Source organism: Ptychodera flava, chromosome 15, assembly GCF_041260155.1.
Source record: "Ptychodera flava strain L36383 chromosome 15, AS_Pfla_20210202, whole genome shotgun sequence".
Taxonomy (NCBI): domain Eukaryota; kingdom Metazoa; phylum Hemichordata; class Enteropneusta; family Ptychoderidae; genus Ptychodera; species Ptychodera flava.
This window is the reverse complement of record NC_091942.1, coordinates 36400730-36420032: the sequence shown is the minus strand read 5'-3', so window position 1 is coordinate 36420032 and position 19303 is coordinate 36400730. Positions and strand designations below refer to the sequence as shown.

Here is a 19303-nt window from a genome sequence, read left to right as displayed (position 1 = left end):
ATAAATCTGAATATGGTGAAATAGTGGCTCATCACACCACATCGTAAAAATCTCATAAAAAGCCACCTAAAGTGTTGGTACTCAAAAATGTGTGTGTATGTTTAACTTTTATAGTAAAATAATTTGACCTGGTTCCACAGGATTGGGCCAAACATTGGTTTGTACTGTCAGACAATACCCTGAAGTACTATAGAGACTCTAGAGCTGAAGAGGTATGCGTTATAATTTCATAAATATTTCCATTTAAATGATTTTGTAATTTATTTGAAGGAAAAATAAAACGCATTGACATTTTCGTTTATGATTGAATATTTGCCTCCATGATACCCGACCACTGGTTGGTGTATGTTTTGGTTAAATATTTCTGTCCATGAAACAAGACCATCAGTTTGATATTTTGTGAGTGGTAAGATATCAAACAAAATTAGTGAATTTTGCTGCATACAATTTCGTGTTTCTTCGTCCTTAAAAATTACCTTTTGATAGACTTGCTCACCTAAAGTGATACTTGTATTGGATGTAGGGTACATAATTTTCCTTGTGAAAATATGGGTGTAAAAACAATTCTATATTTAGCAGTACTTTTCCACTCTCTTCACTTTGATATTCACTTTGATATGAAAGAGAAAATTGTCTCATCCTTCAAACATTGTTGTGATTTTGCTGACTGCCATTCTCATGTAAAGAATTATAAAATTTGTACACTGGCAGGCTGACAAAGAAGATGACTGCATCTATCTGTCTACATGTCAAGACGTTAAGGAACTTGATGTCAGTAGGAACTATGGATTCCAAATTCAGGTATGTATACCAGAGCAGTTTGCATATCAAAAATGTGTATCTACTTTTTATCCTCTGAATTGCAATTTATAAAAAGATGACAACTTTTTTGAAGGAAAACTATCAGAAATAATCTGTTACCTGTAAATTCTGATGATATGAGTAAATAGGCTACCCACACTTTTCCAGCAGACGGCATTTCATTTTTGAATATGTCATTTATACCTACTGATGTGAGCAATTTTTTAAAGAATTTAATAATTGAAAAGTTACCCTGTTTAAGCACTCACCAGATTTTCAGTTCTGTAGGTTTCATTTTACCATTCTGTTGTTAAAATTTGATGTTTTGCAAACATTTTCTGAATGAGAAAAAAAATCTTTTGTCATTGAGGTTAACCTAGTTCTGGTATGGTAACCATATTTTGTTCCTGTCTTTCAGCTCAGTGACAGCCAACCCATTGTATTGGCAGCAATGACCAATGGCATACGTAACAACTGGATACAAGCCATCAAGAAAGCCAAAGCTGCACTTCCACCATCCACCAGGACATCTCCAGATCCAGCAGATGTAAAGGTTGGGAGAAAGTTGGAAGAGCAGCAAGCAGCCAGCAGTGACTCCTCTGGTGATGAAGTGGACTCTGCAAAACAAGAGATAAAAACATCTGAACCCCCACCCACCTCAGCATCTCCGTCCATTGCAATAGATGCTGAAGAATCTGAGAAAAGTGCACCTGTGCCTTCTAGAAAACTCCTTCCAGATGTTGACTACATGCTTGGAAAGAAAGCTGACCTTGATCAGTCAACTCCTGCCAAGAAACTGGCTAAGGAAGAAGGCCATCGCCACAAAGGTAGTCCCATCAAATTTGAGGGCAACCCAGCATACTTAACCAGGCTTGAAGCAATAAAGAGCCCTCCCAGTAAACAGATGTCTCCACCTAAGAAAACAACTCCAAAGTCTGCACCATCTGTTGAGCCTGGCAAAAGTGACAGGACTAGGTCAAGTCAGGTTTCCATGGAAACTGATGAAGGTGAATCGTCAGGTTCAGAAGAGGAAGGCGAGACAGACTCAGAGCTAGAGGATGATTATGACAGTGCCTTGGATGGGGAAGTGGATACCCCGGCTTCCAAAGAGACAAAAATAGAACCAGAAAAGGAGGATATCCACTCAGCTGGTAAAACAAAGGACAGTAGTGAAAACAAAGAAAGTGGTGACAGTGACGGTAGCACCAGTGTCTCTGAGGGCAGTGACATTGATGATGAACCAGATGAATTTCAGCTGAGACATTCACATGACCAGATTAGGGACACTGGTGGTAATATTACATCCAGTTCTGGTGAGGCCATGCTGGTTGAATTGCTTGAAGCAGAGGTGAGTACATGTTACATGAACTCTTTAGTATGTATCTTTGTGGTGTAACCTCTTATATCAGTCTCCTATGAAAGGCCAGATTCTATTCTATTCCTTCCTGACTGGTAAAAGTACAACAATGAGTCTCCAGCAATGCATTTGACCCTCATTCACCTCATTGTCACCTCCCAATCTGCCAAGTCACTAAAAAAAGTGGTACCTAGCTAAAGCCAATACTCATTTTCACCTACTTGGCATAGTATGCTAGAGCAGGTTAAGTCAGTAAAATTTATGCTTACACTATCTATATTCTTGGGGGCCTTGAAATATTAAAGTGTTTGACAAAATGCAACTTGTGAGACATGTTACATGCCTTTGGTCTTAGCCAACCTGACATGATGGTGACAGATAAACTTTGTAGGATAAGGGTTAATCCTTTTTCTTGTTTGAAAGTATACTCAATTTTCAATGAACTTTGTGATGAAAGCAGTCTACATAAAGTGTTTGATTTTATTCTCTATGACGCTCATCAATAATTTGAATTTAGTGTTTATTTGCTTATTTTGACTTTGCTGTATTTTTGAAGACATGGGCATAAATAAAAGAGATGTTGTTGAACTTGGTGAAAGAAAAGGATAAGCAGAAGAGTTGAAAATGGTTGGGGTCTTATTCAGTGTTTTAAGCAATCTTCAAGTTGCATTTCTGGATGCGTTCATGAGTGCCAACACTGCAAGACTCTTTGTCCAGTGCTCATAAAATGTTATTTGCATTACGAGACCTGGTGGTAGACAACCTCACCTATGTAACTTATGCAAATGATGACAGCAAGTGTTTCTGAGATGTCAGTAACTACACTATTATCCAGTCATAAGATTCTGGCCATTATAATGTGTCATTCCAGTGTAGAATTTAGTTCTCATACATCTAGTGGAATCTTTACTCCCTAAACTTTTGCACTTAGTTTTCTCAAGGTGGTTCTCTTACAGTATAATTCTGTGGTTTCCATCAGACTGTTAACTTTTGCACTAAGTTTTCTCAAGGCAGTTGTCTTGTAGTATAATTCTTAGGTATCATTCCCCGTGTGCAAATGTGTGAATGATTGAAATGTATTTGAAGTCAGTAATTAGGATGTTAAATTAAAGGGAAATAACATTGGTACCTGCCAAGGTTATATGTTTCCTTCCAATGACATTGAGGTCAGTCTGGCATCCTTGATTGGCCTTCCTGTGATTGATATATCAGTTTTATTGAAGGAAATGAACCATGTTGATTCCCATTCTCTGCTAATTTGAAAACATTAGATGTAGATGGTGTAAATGATGAACCACAGGATGGTTTTGTATGTAGCATACCACAGGGAATACAGATTAAATGATGATGATGTTCCACACATGTAATATTCACCCTTCAGGTATTCTCTAACCTCGCAATTAATAATGTTTTTAAGTGTTTACTTTTTAAGTATTGACTCAAAGAAATTGTTTTTCCTTTGCATATTGCTTTCAATGTCACAGTCATTGTCAAACAAAGAAAATTTTGAGGAGAGGAGTTTGCAGCTTTGTGAATTTAGTGATTCGGTTTTATGTGAGTAGTAGATTTTCAAAATCAAGGTTAAAACTATTATCAGACTTGCAAAAAAAGATTTGCATGTTTGTATTGTAAACTTTAATTCAATTGCTCTTTTTTACCAAATCATCACAAGTTTTCTGATATCTAATTCTTTGATAATCTGTATGAAATTCTGCAGACAAGAGCTAGAATGAGAAATAATGCCAAACAAAAAGACCATTTTTGCTGAAATGAAAGGCTTCCATTGACTAAATGTTCACACTGATTAGACCATGGCTTGCCCTATCAGATAAAGCATCCCATAAAATTTGATAAAAACCACAAGTGATAAAAGTGTCTTTCAGCTTTGGATGTCTAACTCATTGATATTCACATCAGGATAGTAACTGGCAATACTCATTAGAATGAAGAATCCAACATGACTTGTATTTGCCAGACACCTTTGTTTCGTGACTTTTTCATTATCAGTACTGCACGATACAGACCTTGCACATTTTTAGTACATTAGGCCTGTTTCTGTATTCATACACAGGATGTAGCCATTAGCACTTTGTAAAAATTTCATTTCCTTTTCATGGTCTGGAAAACACTGCCTCATAATTGAACAATTCTCTTCTTTCCTTTCCTGGAAATGTATTTAACGTGATTGATTGCTACTTGAGAATAAAATGTTACTTTACAGCATTTGCTTGGACTTTGTACAAGGATATGATGCAGGGAAAAAATTAACTCACAACAGTATTCCATTATTCTGAGTTAATTACTTATAGAGCAAATGCACAGCGTTTTCTTGCAGCAGTTTCACGAAACACTGGGATAATGCAAAATCTCTCAAATTGTAGGAAAATTACAAAAAAGCATACAGAAATATAAATGCTGTCTCTTAGCTGCTGTTCATTTATTTTGACAACTATACACTGCTATAATATACATATATATATATATATATATATATAAATATATAAGTGATATACCGTACTCGTCCGAGTAAAGCCCCTGCTCGTGTATAAGCCCCCTACTGATTTTAGAGGATTTTAGAAAATGCATTACATCCGTGTATAAGCCCCTACCCTAGTGTAACTCAAATACAGAAAGGTTAGGAGAGTATATTTGGTCATATTTAACTTGGCAAAATTACTTTTAGATAATAAAGAAACCATTAAATGATGTTAAAACAATGGGAAACTGGAGTTCCCTTGACAGCATCGTAAGGAAAATGACACGTTTTCCCAGTACTATCTTGATTCTTTGACCCTACTCACCCCCGTCGCCTAAATAGAATAGTCTCACTCACGTCGGCCATTGTTCATTTTCATGCACAGCCACGATGTTTTCATGCTTGAAACATGCAGTTTCTTTTGTTTGAAGCAATTAACCCTTATTTGTGAAGACTTTTCCTGGTGACTATTACAATTTTCACTGCTATGTTGTTGTTTTCACAAGATGTAGACAGTTTGATACTGGAATATTGAGTTGCCTTTCCGTGTAAGCAATGCATGCCTGTTCACATTACTGTTGATCAGCAGCATACATGACGTCTTTGTTTCAAGTTTGGGGTTTTTTTGACGCTGAATTTCACCAAAATGTCACTTCTGTGTTCAGAGATTGTACAATCAATTTCTTTGGATGTGTAAGTCGATTTTGAAAGCGATAGAAAGATCGAGTGGTGTGGAAAAAATCGTGCATAAAATTAGCATAAATTATGCGTCCATGCCAGATAACATGGGGTTGCTCGAGTATAAGCCCCTCCCCTAGTTTTACAGCTGTTTAGTGTTGCCGAACCGGGGGCTTATACTCGGACGAGTACGGTATATATATATATATATATATATATATATATATATATATATATATATATATATATATATGATATATATATATATATATATATATATATATATATATATATATAAAGTAAACGTTTAGTATTTCAAAGTTTTGTTTGAATCAAAACATTTCTGTCTCTGTAGTGTAGCTTTTCTCATAACAGTATTGCAAGGGGAGTGCTAGGAATAGAAACTAATATGGGAATCCTTGCCTTATTAAATATGAATAAAAGAATCTCACAGTAATGGGAGTTAATGCCTCAGCTGTAATTGATTGGGTAATGCTAATATGCCCGCTGGCTTAATGTTGTTTTATTTAATGAGCTCATCTTTACAAGGGGCTGGAGTGCAAGCAATTTGCCATGAAATTGGAAAGAATTGCAGAAAAGGTGTATTGTGTTTTCTCTGTGGAGGAAACTATCTTTGCGTTTAGGGAGGTGACACAATGGAACAAATAGGTGTATTGTGGTTATTGAGGCTCAGGAGTGGAATATATACCCTGGTAGTGGTTTTTAGCTACTATAGTCTATAGAAGCTATTGGGATAGGTATCCGTCCAGCGTCAGTCTGTATGTATGTATGTATGTATGTATGTATGTCCGTTTGTGAGGCGTCCGTCCACTCAAATATCTTGAGAACCACAGTACTTACTTGTTTGATATTTGTTTTGTAGATGGAAATATGATTTTTTAGTAACTATTTTTTTTAATTTTTTAATATTGTCAAAGATATGCAAATTACCGCCAAAAAACGCGTTTGTGGTAAAAACGCGTTTTTTGGCGCTAATTTGCATATCTTTGACAATATTAAAAAATTAAAAAAAATAGTTACTAAAAAATCATATTTCCATCTACAAAACAAATATCAAATAAGTAAGTACTGTGGTTCTCAAGATCTTCATAACCGCTAGTCAGACAGCTTTGTTATTTGGTATACAGGTCCCTAGGGATAACCCAAGTTAGATTTGTTCAAATTGTGATGAAATATGCAAATCTGTATTTTTAAGGAATTTTTTTGTCATTTTTGGTCAAAAATTTATTTTATCAAAATTGCTCGTCTGACAGCTTTGATATTTGGTTACAGGTTCCTACAGATGAACTTCATATGATATATTGAATATATGACGAAATCTACCATTTTGTATTTTTGGTGCAATTTTTGCCATTTTTGGTCAAAAAATGTGTTTCTCAAAAATTACTTGTCTGATGCCTTTGATATTTGGTATACAGGTTCCTAGGCTTTATCTTAATGTAATATATTGAAATGATGATGAAATCATCAATTTTGTATTTTTGCAGCTAATTTTGCTATTTTTGGTCAGGCCATCCTGAAATGAGCTATCAAAGATATCCACCTTCTTCATCAATACATGTGTCACAAAAAGTTATTCTCTACATAACACAGCAGAGCTCTGTCGACTGTTGGGTCACTTGTTTTTTCAAAACCGCTGGTCAGACAGCTTTAATATTTGGTTTACAGGTCTCTAGGATACCCTTAGTGAGATAATTTCATACAGTCAGGAAATACTTACCTTTTTATCCATGTCTATAGTTGCTTCAGGGACTTTGGCCCTATATTTAGATAAACTACGCTGTTTAATTTCTTGTTACCAGCCTTGAAGTCCTAATCACATTCTTTTGCATTTTGTCACATAATTTTGTGACATATATACCTTACAGTTACAGTTCAATGCTGAAGTGTGGTTTACTCACATGAATACTGCTAGAATAGATGCAGTTCTTTGTTGTGGCACTTTGTTAGTTAAACCCACTACTACTTGTATGATGTTTGCATATTCCTAAAGTCAACTTTTTTATTGCACCAGTGTATCAATGTTGGTCCAACCAATGTTTCACATGTATTGTAGTTTTGTGATTTTCATAATCCTGAAATTTCGCTATGCTATTATTTTTATATACTGCCATTCCCCTACATCAACTTACCTTGTAAAGTAAGGATTACGTTAAGATTTTATGACCCTATGACCATCAGGGACATGTTATTGCTTTGGGACCCATGGTAAATGGGGCAAATTGCAATTAATTCTAAGATCTCTTGATATATTAGTTTTTTTCCTAGCTGTTCATTAGCTTTGATGTTTTCCCTTCTCTTATTGCTGCTAACTATCCTCACCCATTGTTGATCATTTGAAAAGTGTCCATCAACAGCTTCATCATCCAGTGGTAATGGAGCTTTCTAATTGAGCTGACTTTTTCCAAAGCATTCTGCTTTTAATATATATAGAAGTCTTAGTATCAGTGTTTTAGTATTTGTATTGCCTTTGCCCAATGTTGTTGTACTTTGATATCAATTGTCAATTATATTTCTTTTGATGAAAATATTAGGGCTCGAAATAATACCTGTCTGCCTGTCCCAGACAAGTGAAATTTGGCCTGGGACAAGTAGTTCTGAAAAGTACTTGTCCAAGTGGACAAGTAGGTTTCTCAGCCTGCAACCAGTATTTCAACCTATTGACTACAGCAAATATTCATAAGTTTAAACCTTTTAAAATTTTGAAAATCATTATTTGGATATTTACCTGTCAGTAAAAAGTAAAAGAAAGTTCGATGATATCTAATCACTGTTTACAGGAGGCAGCCATGTTGATTTATCAAAGGTCACCTCTCAAATCTCTTAGATTGGGAGATTCTCAGAGCTATCTCGACACCAAGGGCGCTGTTACGCCAGTTTGCATACAATACAGACATGACTTTGTTGAATTGAATTGAAATTAGTATTGTTTCTTAGAATAAATTATGCCATTTTGGACAGGTACTTTTCTCACTTGGACAGGTACTTTTTATTTTGACTTGTCCAGTGGACAGGTGGTTGAAAAAAAGTATTTCGAGCCCTGAATATTACTTTGCTACTTAAGTTTCATGGACTGTGCTATTAAGTTAGTATGCACCTTGAAATTCGAAGACTTAAGGTGGCTGGAAAGGCTATTTTTGCACAAATTCTTTTCTCAGAGTTAAGGTCAAGTTTCAAGTGTTAGAATCAAGATATTTAGTTCAAATTTTTAGGATAACTCCCTTAATTAATACTTTCTCCAAAAATTATGAAAATTGTATATTTGCAGCCTTGATTTTGAAATATGACACCAGTAAATATTAAAATTTTATTTTTCATATATTTTTTACATATTTGAATTTAATAATAATTGGATAGTATTAATATTACCAAATTAGTTATAAATATGTTGACATCATTTATTGTAAGATTTGTGCGGCAGGATTTGTAAATAAAATATGTTTTTATGATTTTACATGGGTTTACATATCAAAAAATTATTAAAAATTCTTTCAAATTTCAAAATGTGATTTTTCAAAAAGTACTTCAAATACAGGAAAATTGTGCCATACAAATCTTATCTGTAACCTTGTTAATAGGCTGTAAAAATTCCATGTCCATATCTCATTTCAAAGGTTGGATTAAATTGGTATACAATTATGTAGGAAAACTGTTATTCTGTCAAAAATGTTGAAAACAAGCCATATTTGCACCCCTCTTTTGAAGTCACAGAGCAGTTTTTTTTGGTTAATCTCACTTTTGACACCTCTTTGACACTCAAAGAATCTAAAAATGCATTAACAATAGCAGTCACTCACTCTGAATGCCAGCACCGCCTTGTCAAACTTTCCTGAAAAACAGCAAATAATGACTTTCCCTTTTCAGACATTTTATTGAAAGCTAGGGGACCTCTACCATAGTAAATACACTAAGGAATCCCCAACTTCTTCTTATTTGGTCAGTTTTTCAGAAGTTTCAACAGGCTATAACTCTGCAATGCCTGTGACCCCAAATGTCTAGTTTTTTTTATTCCACAGAGAATGTTGACTTCTTTTATATTTTAATAGTTTTATTGAAGTTTATAACTGACGCTCTAGCCTTTCCAACCACCTTAAACCTTTTTTCAGCTTTAAATAAGGAAACTTTCATTCTCTTTCAAAATCCAAATAAAGTCCAGGGGGCCACTGTGCAAAATTTGGTACTAAAGCAACAAATTACTCGATATTTTCTGATATTTTAAATTCAAAATGGTCTCTCAATTCGTATGTTAACTCTGTGGGAAGAAAAATTAAATTTTCGATTTTCACAAAAAATAAGATGAAAAAAACTATATTTACTCCATTAACTTCAAAATGGGTTCCTATAAGTGGTAGACCAAAGATTGATTGTAAACGAGTCTGAATATCTGTGTGTGAGGTGCATTGTACCTTACAAGCCTTAGTCAATAATGTTGTTTCACTCTATGCTATTCTCAACACACAGGTTGAATCATTGAAGGCACAGTTAGAGAAAACGCAACAGGAGCTTGTGGAAGCACATCAACAGAACATTGAACTCAAAACTCAGATGACAACAGCTCGTAGAGACCACAGAGAATCAATCAGTGAACTAGATATTGACCAACATACATTTATGACACAGGTCAGTTAAAGAGCGTAACTCTTGATATAATGCCATAGTGCACCAGGAAGAACACTGTCAATGTTTTGAATCATATAAGAAGCAGTTTGCTGATCTTATATTTCTACAATCCCTTCATACATTGCACCATGAAATTAGTGCAAACAGGTGTACATGTTGGTTGATCAAAAATCTCATTATTTGCACCCTACGTCTGTACTTGTCAAAAAGTTATCAAGGTATGTTGTTGCTTTCAACTGATCAGAATATTGCATCTCTTTCATGTGTTATTTTGGTGATTTACAATTTTAATTATATTTACAAAATTTAGATTGAAGATATGAACGTCCACCAAGACCAGATTGCTCAGAGGAACCAGGAGCTTCAGGTGGAATTGAAAGAAAGCAAGAATGCGTCAGAAATTAGACAGCAACAACTCACACAACTGAAGAGAAAACTTGGGGAAGCCAACCAGACAATCAACAAGCAGGAAAATGCAATTCAGCAACTGAAGACCAAGTTAGACATTGCTGTGTCAGAGTTATCAGAAACTGACCAGACAGCACATAAACTCAGAATTGATCTGAAAATTGAGAAAAGTAAGACTGAAGCATTGGCTGAAGTCCTTAGTGAGAAAAATGAGAAACTTGAATCTCAAATTATAGACTTGAAAAATGCTTTGAAAACTGCGGAAGCAGAGCTCAGTGCAAGAGAGAAACTAACCAGTGATCTAGAGAGATCCCAGCAAAGGCAGGACTCAGATGTAAAAATTGAACACTTGTCTGCAAAGTTGGAAGAAGCCCGACAGAGGTTAAAGGACAGTGAAGAAGATCTTGTCAAGAATGAGGAAAGATTTGAGAAAAGGTATTCCAGGCTCCAGAGCAAGGCACAGGCTGAGAGAGAGGCTATGGAAGAAAAACTTAATCTTGCTGATGAGAAGATCGCCCAGCTGATTGAAGAGAAGGCACTGAAGGAGCAAAAAGCAAGAACAGAAAGTGAAAAACTAGATGAAGAGTGGCAGGAACAGGAAGACAAAATAGAGGAACTGTTACATCAATTGAAAACAGAAATGACTGTCAAATCCAAGCTACAGGAAAAATTGGATGAGGCAGAGACCAAGCTAGCTGAGCTAACACTCAGTCTCCAGGGTGACTCCTTGGATGTTTCCATGCCTGCCCCCAAGACAGACCTTGACAAGAGGTTGGAGGAATCAGAAAAGAAATTGACACAAGCCCTGCATGATGTCCAAGCGGAGAAAGATGCAAATATACATTTACAGGAGGAGTTGAAACAAATGAAAGCTAAGTTGAATGCCTTGCAGAAGCAGAATGACGATCTGAAGGGAAGGTCATCAGATGAAGACACTGGCAAGGAGAAGATCCGTAATCTGAGGAAGAAGCTTGATGAGGCCATTGCTGACAAAGCAGTAGCTGAAGAGTACCTGGAAAAAAGCACTTGGGAAATCAGAGATTTGAAGGCAGCCCTCCAAGAGGAGTCTGCCAAAACAGAACAACTCATTGATGAGCTGCAGCAACAACAACACAGGTCAGAACAGGATACAAAGTCATCAGAGCCAATGTCCAGCTGTGATGAAGCCAGTAATCTGAGGACTCAGGTGCAGCAGCTGCAAGAAGAACAAGAAAAGTTGAAACAGCAGCTTGATGCTAGTTTGAAAGACGTTGAGAAATTAAAACTCGAATTAGAAGATAAAACTGTTGAACTGGAGGAGATCAATTCAAGGCTCCAGGAAAAGATCGATGAGAATAAGAGACTTCGGACTGATCTAGAAAAATGCCACACTCACAAGGGCAGCATCCAGGAACAGATACTCCAGCAGACAGTGGAGATCTCCCAGCTGAGGAGACAGCTCCAGCAGGTAAAGAGTACATCACAAGAACAAGAAAAGAAACTGACAGACAAAATACCAGAAGTGGATGAACTGAGGGAGACTGTGGCAACACTTGAGAAAGAAATTGATGGCCTCAGGGAACGCCACCAGGAAGAAATGACAAATAAAAGCAGAGAGTTGGAAGAACTTCGGAAGACCCTTGCTGAGTCTGAGAGGAAGGTAGATGATGCAGAGAGGCGTCTTCTTGAGGAAAGACACAGAATATCCTCACTAGAAAATGTTACTTCTAAAGACGATACTGAAAATGAAACAGATAGTGTGGAGACCACTAAGCAGTTGAAAACAAAATATGAAAATGCTCTACAGGAAATTAAAAAATTGAGAGCTGATCTGAGAGAAGCAAACAACACCTATGATGACCTTGAACTTCAATATTTACAAATCAAAGAGGAGAATCGTAGAGCTAAGGCAAACTTTGATGAACAGATGGATTTGATGAGTAACAGAATCCAGGACTTGACCACAAAACTGGCGTCTTCAGATCGCAAGCTTAGAGAAAGTGAGAAACGTGTCGTGGTGATGGAAAGAAAAGTTGGAACTGGTGGCTACAATGTCTCCAGAGCACCTTCAAGAGAGCTGGAATCCAAGCTGGAGGAACTAGAATTGAAATTAGTTGATGTTGAAGGAACTTTGAAGGCACAGGAGGAAGAGACTGATAGTCTGAAAGGAATTATAGTGTCCGTAGAAGAAAAGGTAGCCTCCAGGGAGGAGATGGTCCAGTCTAGTGTTGAACCTCCCATAGATAGTCAGCAAGAGAACAAGAATCAATCCATTCCTACCATCGTTGCAACAAACAGTTCCTCTAGCAAAGTAGAGATGACAACCAGTCAAAAACCATCCACTGAAAGCACAGGAAGTGAGTCTGATGATTCTGACAGTTCGGTGCCGAGGGAAAAAACGGAAAATCCGAAACAGAGGAGGTTAATGAGGATGAAGTCTCTGGAGTCAAAACTTTCTGATACAGAACAGAAATTGAAACAAGTCACTGCCAAACTCGTTGATGTCACTACAAAGGAACTTGATAACAGAAAACAGTATCATGCTAAGTGTGTTTCTGAAAACAAACTCAAAGAACAGGTGAAGGACAGTAAGGCCAAACTAGAAACCATGTCAAAGCAATTAGAACAAGAACATTCACTCAGAGTTAGGATTGTTGGCGAGGTTAGTAACCAATTTAGTGAGCTTGAACTAAAACTTGCCAGTATTGAGTCAAATATTGAAGATGCCAAGTTGAAAATTTCAGACTTTCTCCAAGAGGTTCATAGGTACAAGGCTTCATATGACAAGCATGCTGTTGATCATTTCTCCTATGCCTTAAATGAAGTTGAGAAACATGTCCAAGAAACAAAAGACACTCTGATAAAAGCTGAAAAAGCCCTTGGGTCACAAGAGGTAGAACTCGCAGAGAAGGAGAACACAGAAATCTCTCGCAAGAAGTCAGCTCTGAGAAAATCATCCTTGGAGAGTCTGTCTTCAGAAGCATCCATTTCAAAATCAGAGATTAGTCTGAAAAGTGTGGATGATGCTGTAAATTCAACCATTGATCTTCTAAGAGATCAGCTCTTGCAAGCTGATGAAAGGTTGCAAGAGAAGGAAAGTGAAATGGTTGCACAAGAAAATGCTGTCCGGAGTGAGAGAATTGATCTCTTTGCTGATAAACTGGCCTTTGAGGCCGTCAAACTTGGACAAGTAACTTATGTGTTTCAGCAGTTGAGGGAGAGATCAAATCAACAGATAACTGTAAAACTTGAAGTGCCAGAAGAGGAAGAGAAGAAAGATGAGGTACGGCCAAGTAGCCCTGTAGAGGAGTTTGCTGAGACACTGTCAAACCGTATTCTAATGCAGGGTTCCTTGGGTGCCACTCTTTCAAGATTTAGATCACAGGATGTCAATTCTGTGGATCAGTCTTCTGACAATGATGAAGAGAGTGAAGTTGATGGTGGTGCCTCACCTTCAAGGAGGAATGTAGCTCCAAGAAGCAGTTTCTGAGCCTCTTCCAGGGTCTGTTCAGTCGGATGATGATGCCACTCATGTAGGAGAGTTTGCATCAACCTTGGCAGAACAGGCACTTAAGGAAGGAGAGATGACGTACGTCATTGAAACCAAAGTGAAGGACCTGCAGCAGCAGCTTAGAGAGGCATACAAAAGACTTGAGCATCAACAAGTAAGACTTAAGAAACTGACAACTCTCTGTGATGAAGGAAAGGTAGATGAAATGAGACAGCTGGCCAGCGAAGAAATGTCTCAAGAATCAGTAGCAAGGATGATTAATAGACCTGAACTGCAGTTTCCTCAAGTTGACAATGTGCCTCTGATGTCTGCTACAGAGGTCGCAGGTCAAAGTAGCTTTTCTGAGGATGTTACTCTTGATGACAATCCAGAGCTTGCCCCATATGCAAAACAGATAGAGATTGAAGAAACAAGGAGATTTGCCAGTGACTATGCATCTGGTGAGATTGTCCGGGCTGAAATGATTCGCATCTTACAGAGGGTAATGGACATGTATGAGAAAGAAATCAACATGGAGCGTGTTAGCTGCATGCAGATGCTAAAAGTTCAGAGACAGGCTGCTGAAAGGAAATATGCCGGCATTGAGCATTCTATCAGGGAAGAGATGAGCCTGGTGATTGGGGAGATCAAAGATAGGTATGAGGCAGAACTTGAAAAACTAAGACAGAAGGGCAGACAGGAACAACAGAATGAGAAAGGTGTTGGACCACTCTACAATGATCAGTTAATGAATAAATTTATAGAGATTGTTGCCAGACGTGCTGTCTTGAGTAATCACATGACATTGTGGGTGGACAAGGAACGTTCTGTACAAAGTGATATCAAACCACAGCACAGGAGACACAGTCTGTCAGCACTCACTACAAATAACAGCACAGGAGATAGCATGCTTGTGTACCCTGAACGTCTGCTAGCCAAGTGTAGCAGCATGGACGACTATGCAGAGCTGTTAGCACAGAAGGCGATTTTCCAAGCTGAGCTTATGTACATCGTCAACAAGCTGCAAAGTGAACAGAAAGAGCAGCTACAAGCTTTGCATGAGGCCTATGAGAAGATCAGCAATGGCAAGGTCATTGAAACCATTACCATGGAACATGCCAGGAATATTGGCAGTGTTAGGGAAAGATACGAGTCAATCATCAGGGAAGAAAGAGAAGAACAAACAAAAGTAATGAAGAAATTTCAAGAAGAACTGGATAGAACCAAGTCAGAACTGGGAAATCTGCTGAAAGAAATGAAAGAGAAGGAGCAGTTTTCTCAGAAGACAGGTAATCCAGAAATTCAATTTACATTAGAAGACGACCTCAATGACCAAGTGGAGGAAATGACCGCAAGGCGAGTCAAGCATCTCACTGAACAACTGGACAGTGTGCAAGAACAACTCAAAAAATCCCAGGAAACTCTAAAATTGAAAAGTGAAGAGCACATCAAGGAAGTCGATACAATCACTGATGTGATGGAACATTTGAAAGGGAAACATGAAACAGAATTTAAAGACATGAAAGAAAGACATGTAGAGGAGATGGAAGCAGTCAGTCATGAACATGATGAGAACATGGTCAGGATGACAGAAGCACACCAGAAAGAGAGGAAGGACCTTCAAGGGAAATATGAGGAAGAACTTGACAAGATAGTGGAAGAGTACAACTTGAAAGTTAGAGAGCTTAAAGAGAGCATAGACAACAGTAGAGAGGAGGAAATCCGTCTCTTGAAGCAACGACATGAGGAAGAGATGCAACAAGTCAATGATGAATGTGAACAGAGAATAACTGATGCTTCAATAGAAATTGCAGATATACAACAAGAGGAAATCAATCAATTGAAAAGTCAACATGAAGAGATGATGGCCAAGGGTAAAGAACAATATGAACAGAAATTGAACAATATCAGAACTGAAATGCTAGATCTGAAAGAACAGCATGATAATGAATGCAAGGACCTTCAAGACAAACATGACAATTCACTTCATCAGAAAGAGAGGGAAATGGCAGTGTTAAAACAGCAGTATGAAGACCAGCTGGCTGAAGTCCAAGGTGGTCATGAACAGAGGTTGAAAAAACTCAACAGTGAATACCTTGATTTCAAGGAAATGCATGAAAGCGAAGTGAAAGAACTCCAGGAGAAGTGCAGAGAACTTGAGATGAGTCACCAACTACAGGAGACAGTGGAACAACTCAAAGAACAACAAGAGGAAGACCTCCGATGTATGGGAGAGGAGTGTGAGAGAAAGCTGAAAGAGGCTGAATCTCACATGCTAGACTTGAAGGAACTCCATGAAAGTGAAGTCAAGGAACTGCAAGAGAAACAAGAAGAAGAACTTGTCAAGATTGAGAGGAACTATGAGGAGAAGCTGAAGGACATTGAAGAAGATATGTCACATCTTGAAGAAGACCACCAGAAACAAATTATTGAGATGAAGAGAAGGTATGATGTTGACATTGGGAGACTGAGGAAGGAAATCGAGGATAGGTCATCTGGGGATACTTCAGAGCCGTGTTCTCCACAGCTGAAGTCTCCATCAGAGCAAAAGATTGCTAATGTACGGAGGGAGTATGAGCAAAGACTTAGCAAAGTCAAAGTGGAGAATGAGAAAAAGATGTCTCACATACAACAGAACTATGAGGATGAAATTGCTAAGTTACGCAAAACCCAAGAGAAAAAAGTCAAACAGATGGAACAAAGGCATGATGAACACGTCATCAGAATGAAAAAAGATCAGGAAAGGCATGAATCAGAACTTGATAAGAGGTCCCGGAGAGAATTTGACAGGATTAGAGACGAGCACAGATATAGAATTGCTGAAACTGAACAGAAGTATGAAGATGCCATTAAAAGAATCAAACAGAATCACAGCGAGGAGTTTTCCTCACTCAGAGAAAAACATGGACGTGAGATAGATAACTTGAAGACTGAATATGAAGAGAAACTGGATAACTTTGCTGAACTTCATGAGAATGACCTGCAAGCTGTAAAAATGGCACAGATGGTGAATAATGTTCAGCCACAGGAACCACTATTGCAAGCAGAATCAATGCCCCAGCAACAAGCACAACTACCTCAGCAGTCATTGGTGACAGCACTCAGGGAAAAGTATGAGAAAGGACTTGAACAGCTTGCGGTGAGTGATTTTCCTGAAGAGTATAGGCTTTATAGATCTGTGTTCGTATAAGAAAGGGTAATAAAATGGGATCATCAGATATGTGAAAGATACCTCGAATCAGTCAGAGATATCGTGATTTGTAAATCTACAGTTGTCAGTGTTGAGAACTGATGTGGATTTGAACAAAGATGAGGAATTATTCATTATGGAATCAAACATTTCATTTTCACCTTAGAAGCAAATATTCAAAAGGCAGCAGAAACACTAACTATCATAATGTTGGTTACATAAATCGAAAATCAAAAATGTTACTGTTATTAGTTGTATGTGTTTGCCATCATTGAAATTAAGTATATATCACACGGACATAACAAAGGGAAAATTGATAGTGCGGTCTGGTGGACCTGAGTAAAGACATGAAAACTATCTGAATGTGAATTACAATGCTGTACCGTGCTGTGATTGATGAACTGTTTTATTGACCTTTGTTTGCAGGGAGGAGATAATGTTATACTGATGAAGGCACATCAAGTGCACAGGGATGCAGTTGAAAGACTCCGTAGACGAGACCAAGAGGAAATTGAGAAGTTGAAACAAGATAGAGACAAGCGATTTGCAGAGGAAACTGAAGCCACCTTACTGGGTTAGTTAACAACTGTAATGTTCATATAGAATTTGTCTGCTGGTAGATGTTTAGAGTGCTAAACCTCTGTCAATGGAGGTCTTTCACTAAGTTGTCAATGATACAAACACTGTCAAACTGGTCAATGTAGCAATCTTGTCTTGTTTGAAATTATATTGATGAATGCATTCACTCCCAACTGTAGAAACTACCTATGTCATCCATTACATCAGAAGCTGTTCTATTATGAGTTTGTCTCATTTTGTCCTCAGCTGAATATTTAAAGGATGTAATCTCATTCATAAAGCTTACAGAAATTATAAACTACCATTAAAATGTTAAAAAAAGATCGACACGTGATGAAGGGAAGAAGACACTATCTTATTTGTTCATACAAAGAAACTCTCAAGTTCATTATCATCAACAATTACTGGTAATTTAAATCAGAAAAGGACATCTGTATAGATTTTACAGAAAATGCACTTTTAACTTTGAAATTATCTGTTACTAGCTTTGAAATCAGCAAATAAGAGACATGAAGAAGAGTTAGAAAGAGGGAGAGCAAGAGTGCGCCCTCAGGGAAATGGAGATATCGATGAAACAATTGAGGCCATGAGAAGGGAACACCAGTAAGTCTGTTTTAATTATTTAACATTCATTGAAGATCTATTTCTGTATTCTTTACAATGTGCTAACCAAAAGAAACTGAAAATTTTTTATTGTCAACTAGTTGTACATATTTTCATTTGTAATGACTGTCCTTGTGGTTTTTGCCTTTGGTAGCTGTGACCATGTTAAATACAATTTCATGACTGGGTCAGATTCATTCATTTATTCACTTGTTCAAAATTGATTTGTCCAAAGAATAGCCATTGCCTTTCCTGTTTCATCTCACATTCAATAGCATCTCCACCATTGCAAAACACTTGAAATGGCATCATATTACTGGATATGGCCTATGCTTTGATTTAGTATTATCATATTATATTCAGTAGTTTCATTTCCAGAATCCAACTCAAAGTCTCTCATTCCTGAAAAATCACAATGTTTTAATCTCTATTGACTCATGATCTTTGGGAATTTGACATTTTTGAACACAAAACACTTTTGATCTACTTGTAATTGAAACAATAAATGATAATTACAAGTCTATTCTGTTTTAGAATAAAAGTCATAAAAATTGTGATAGCAAAATCCACTTCATCTTTACAATATAGACAGTCCATAGCACAAAAAGCAATGTATATTTAGTCTGTTGTTATATCTGTCTTCAAATGTATGTAGTATGTTTTGTTCCAGTGACATCTTTGCTATCAGTTCTCCCTTGAAAACATTTCCAGATTTGAAACCCTCACTCAACAACAAGTCTGTGCATGGCATATTTGCATGTGTACAGCTAACTTTTGAATGACAAACAGAGCTGTCTCTTCCCCCTGTAGTGAAAGCTGTATGGTATTATCTCTTTTATAATCAAAGAATACCATCATCATATTGGTGTTTTCATCAAATCAGAAATCACATGGTGAACTGTGAAAAGTAATGCTGTTCTATAGCTAAATTTTAAAAATCAAACAAAGTACATAAATCATCTATTACCTTCCTTTGGCTGCAGTGTTTCAACTAGAGAGATTCCTCGTACATGTGAATTGATAAAAACATACAGTTTTCAAAATCCGTTGTTAATTCAGAACTTATGTTGTGTCACATTTGCATGTTTTTCTGTTGTCCAT

At 37.2% G+C, this 19303-nt stretch overlaps 1 protein-coding gene across 1 annotated transcript in view; it reads left to right on the top strand.

Moving 5' to 3' along the window:
* Nucleotides 1-19303, top strand: part of LOC139152048 (golgin subfamily A member 4-like) — a 91170-nt gene that overhangs the window by 62357 nt on the left and 9510 nt on the right. The window contains 8 exon segments of the mRNA XM_070725135.1: nucleotides 141-212; nucleotides 712-801; nucleotides 1220-2149; nucleotides 9795-9953; nucleotides 10264-13820; nucleotides 13822-16969; nucleotides 17447-17594; nucleotides 18085-18202. Of these exon segments, the coding sequence (XP_070581236.1) occupies nucleotides 141-212; nucleotides 712-801; nucleotides 1220-2149; nucleotides 9795-9953; nucleotides 10264-13820; nucleotides 13822-16969; nucleotides 17447-17594; nucleotides 18085-18202 (8222 nt within the window).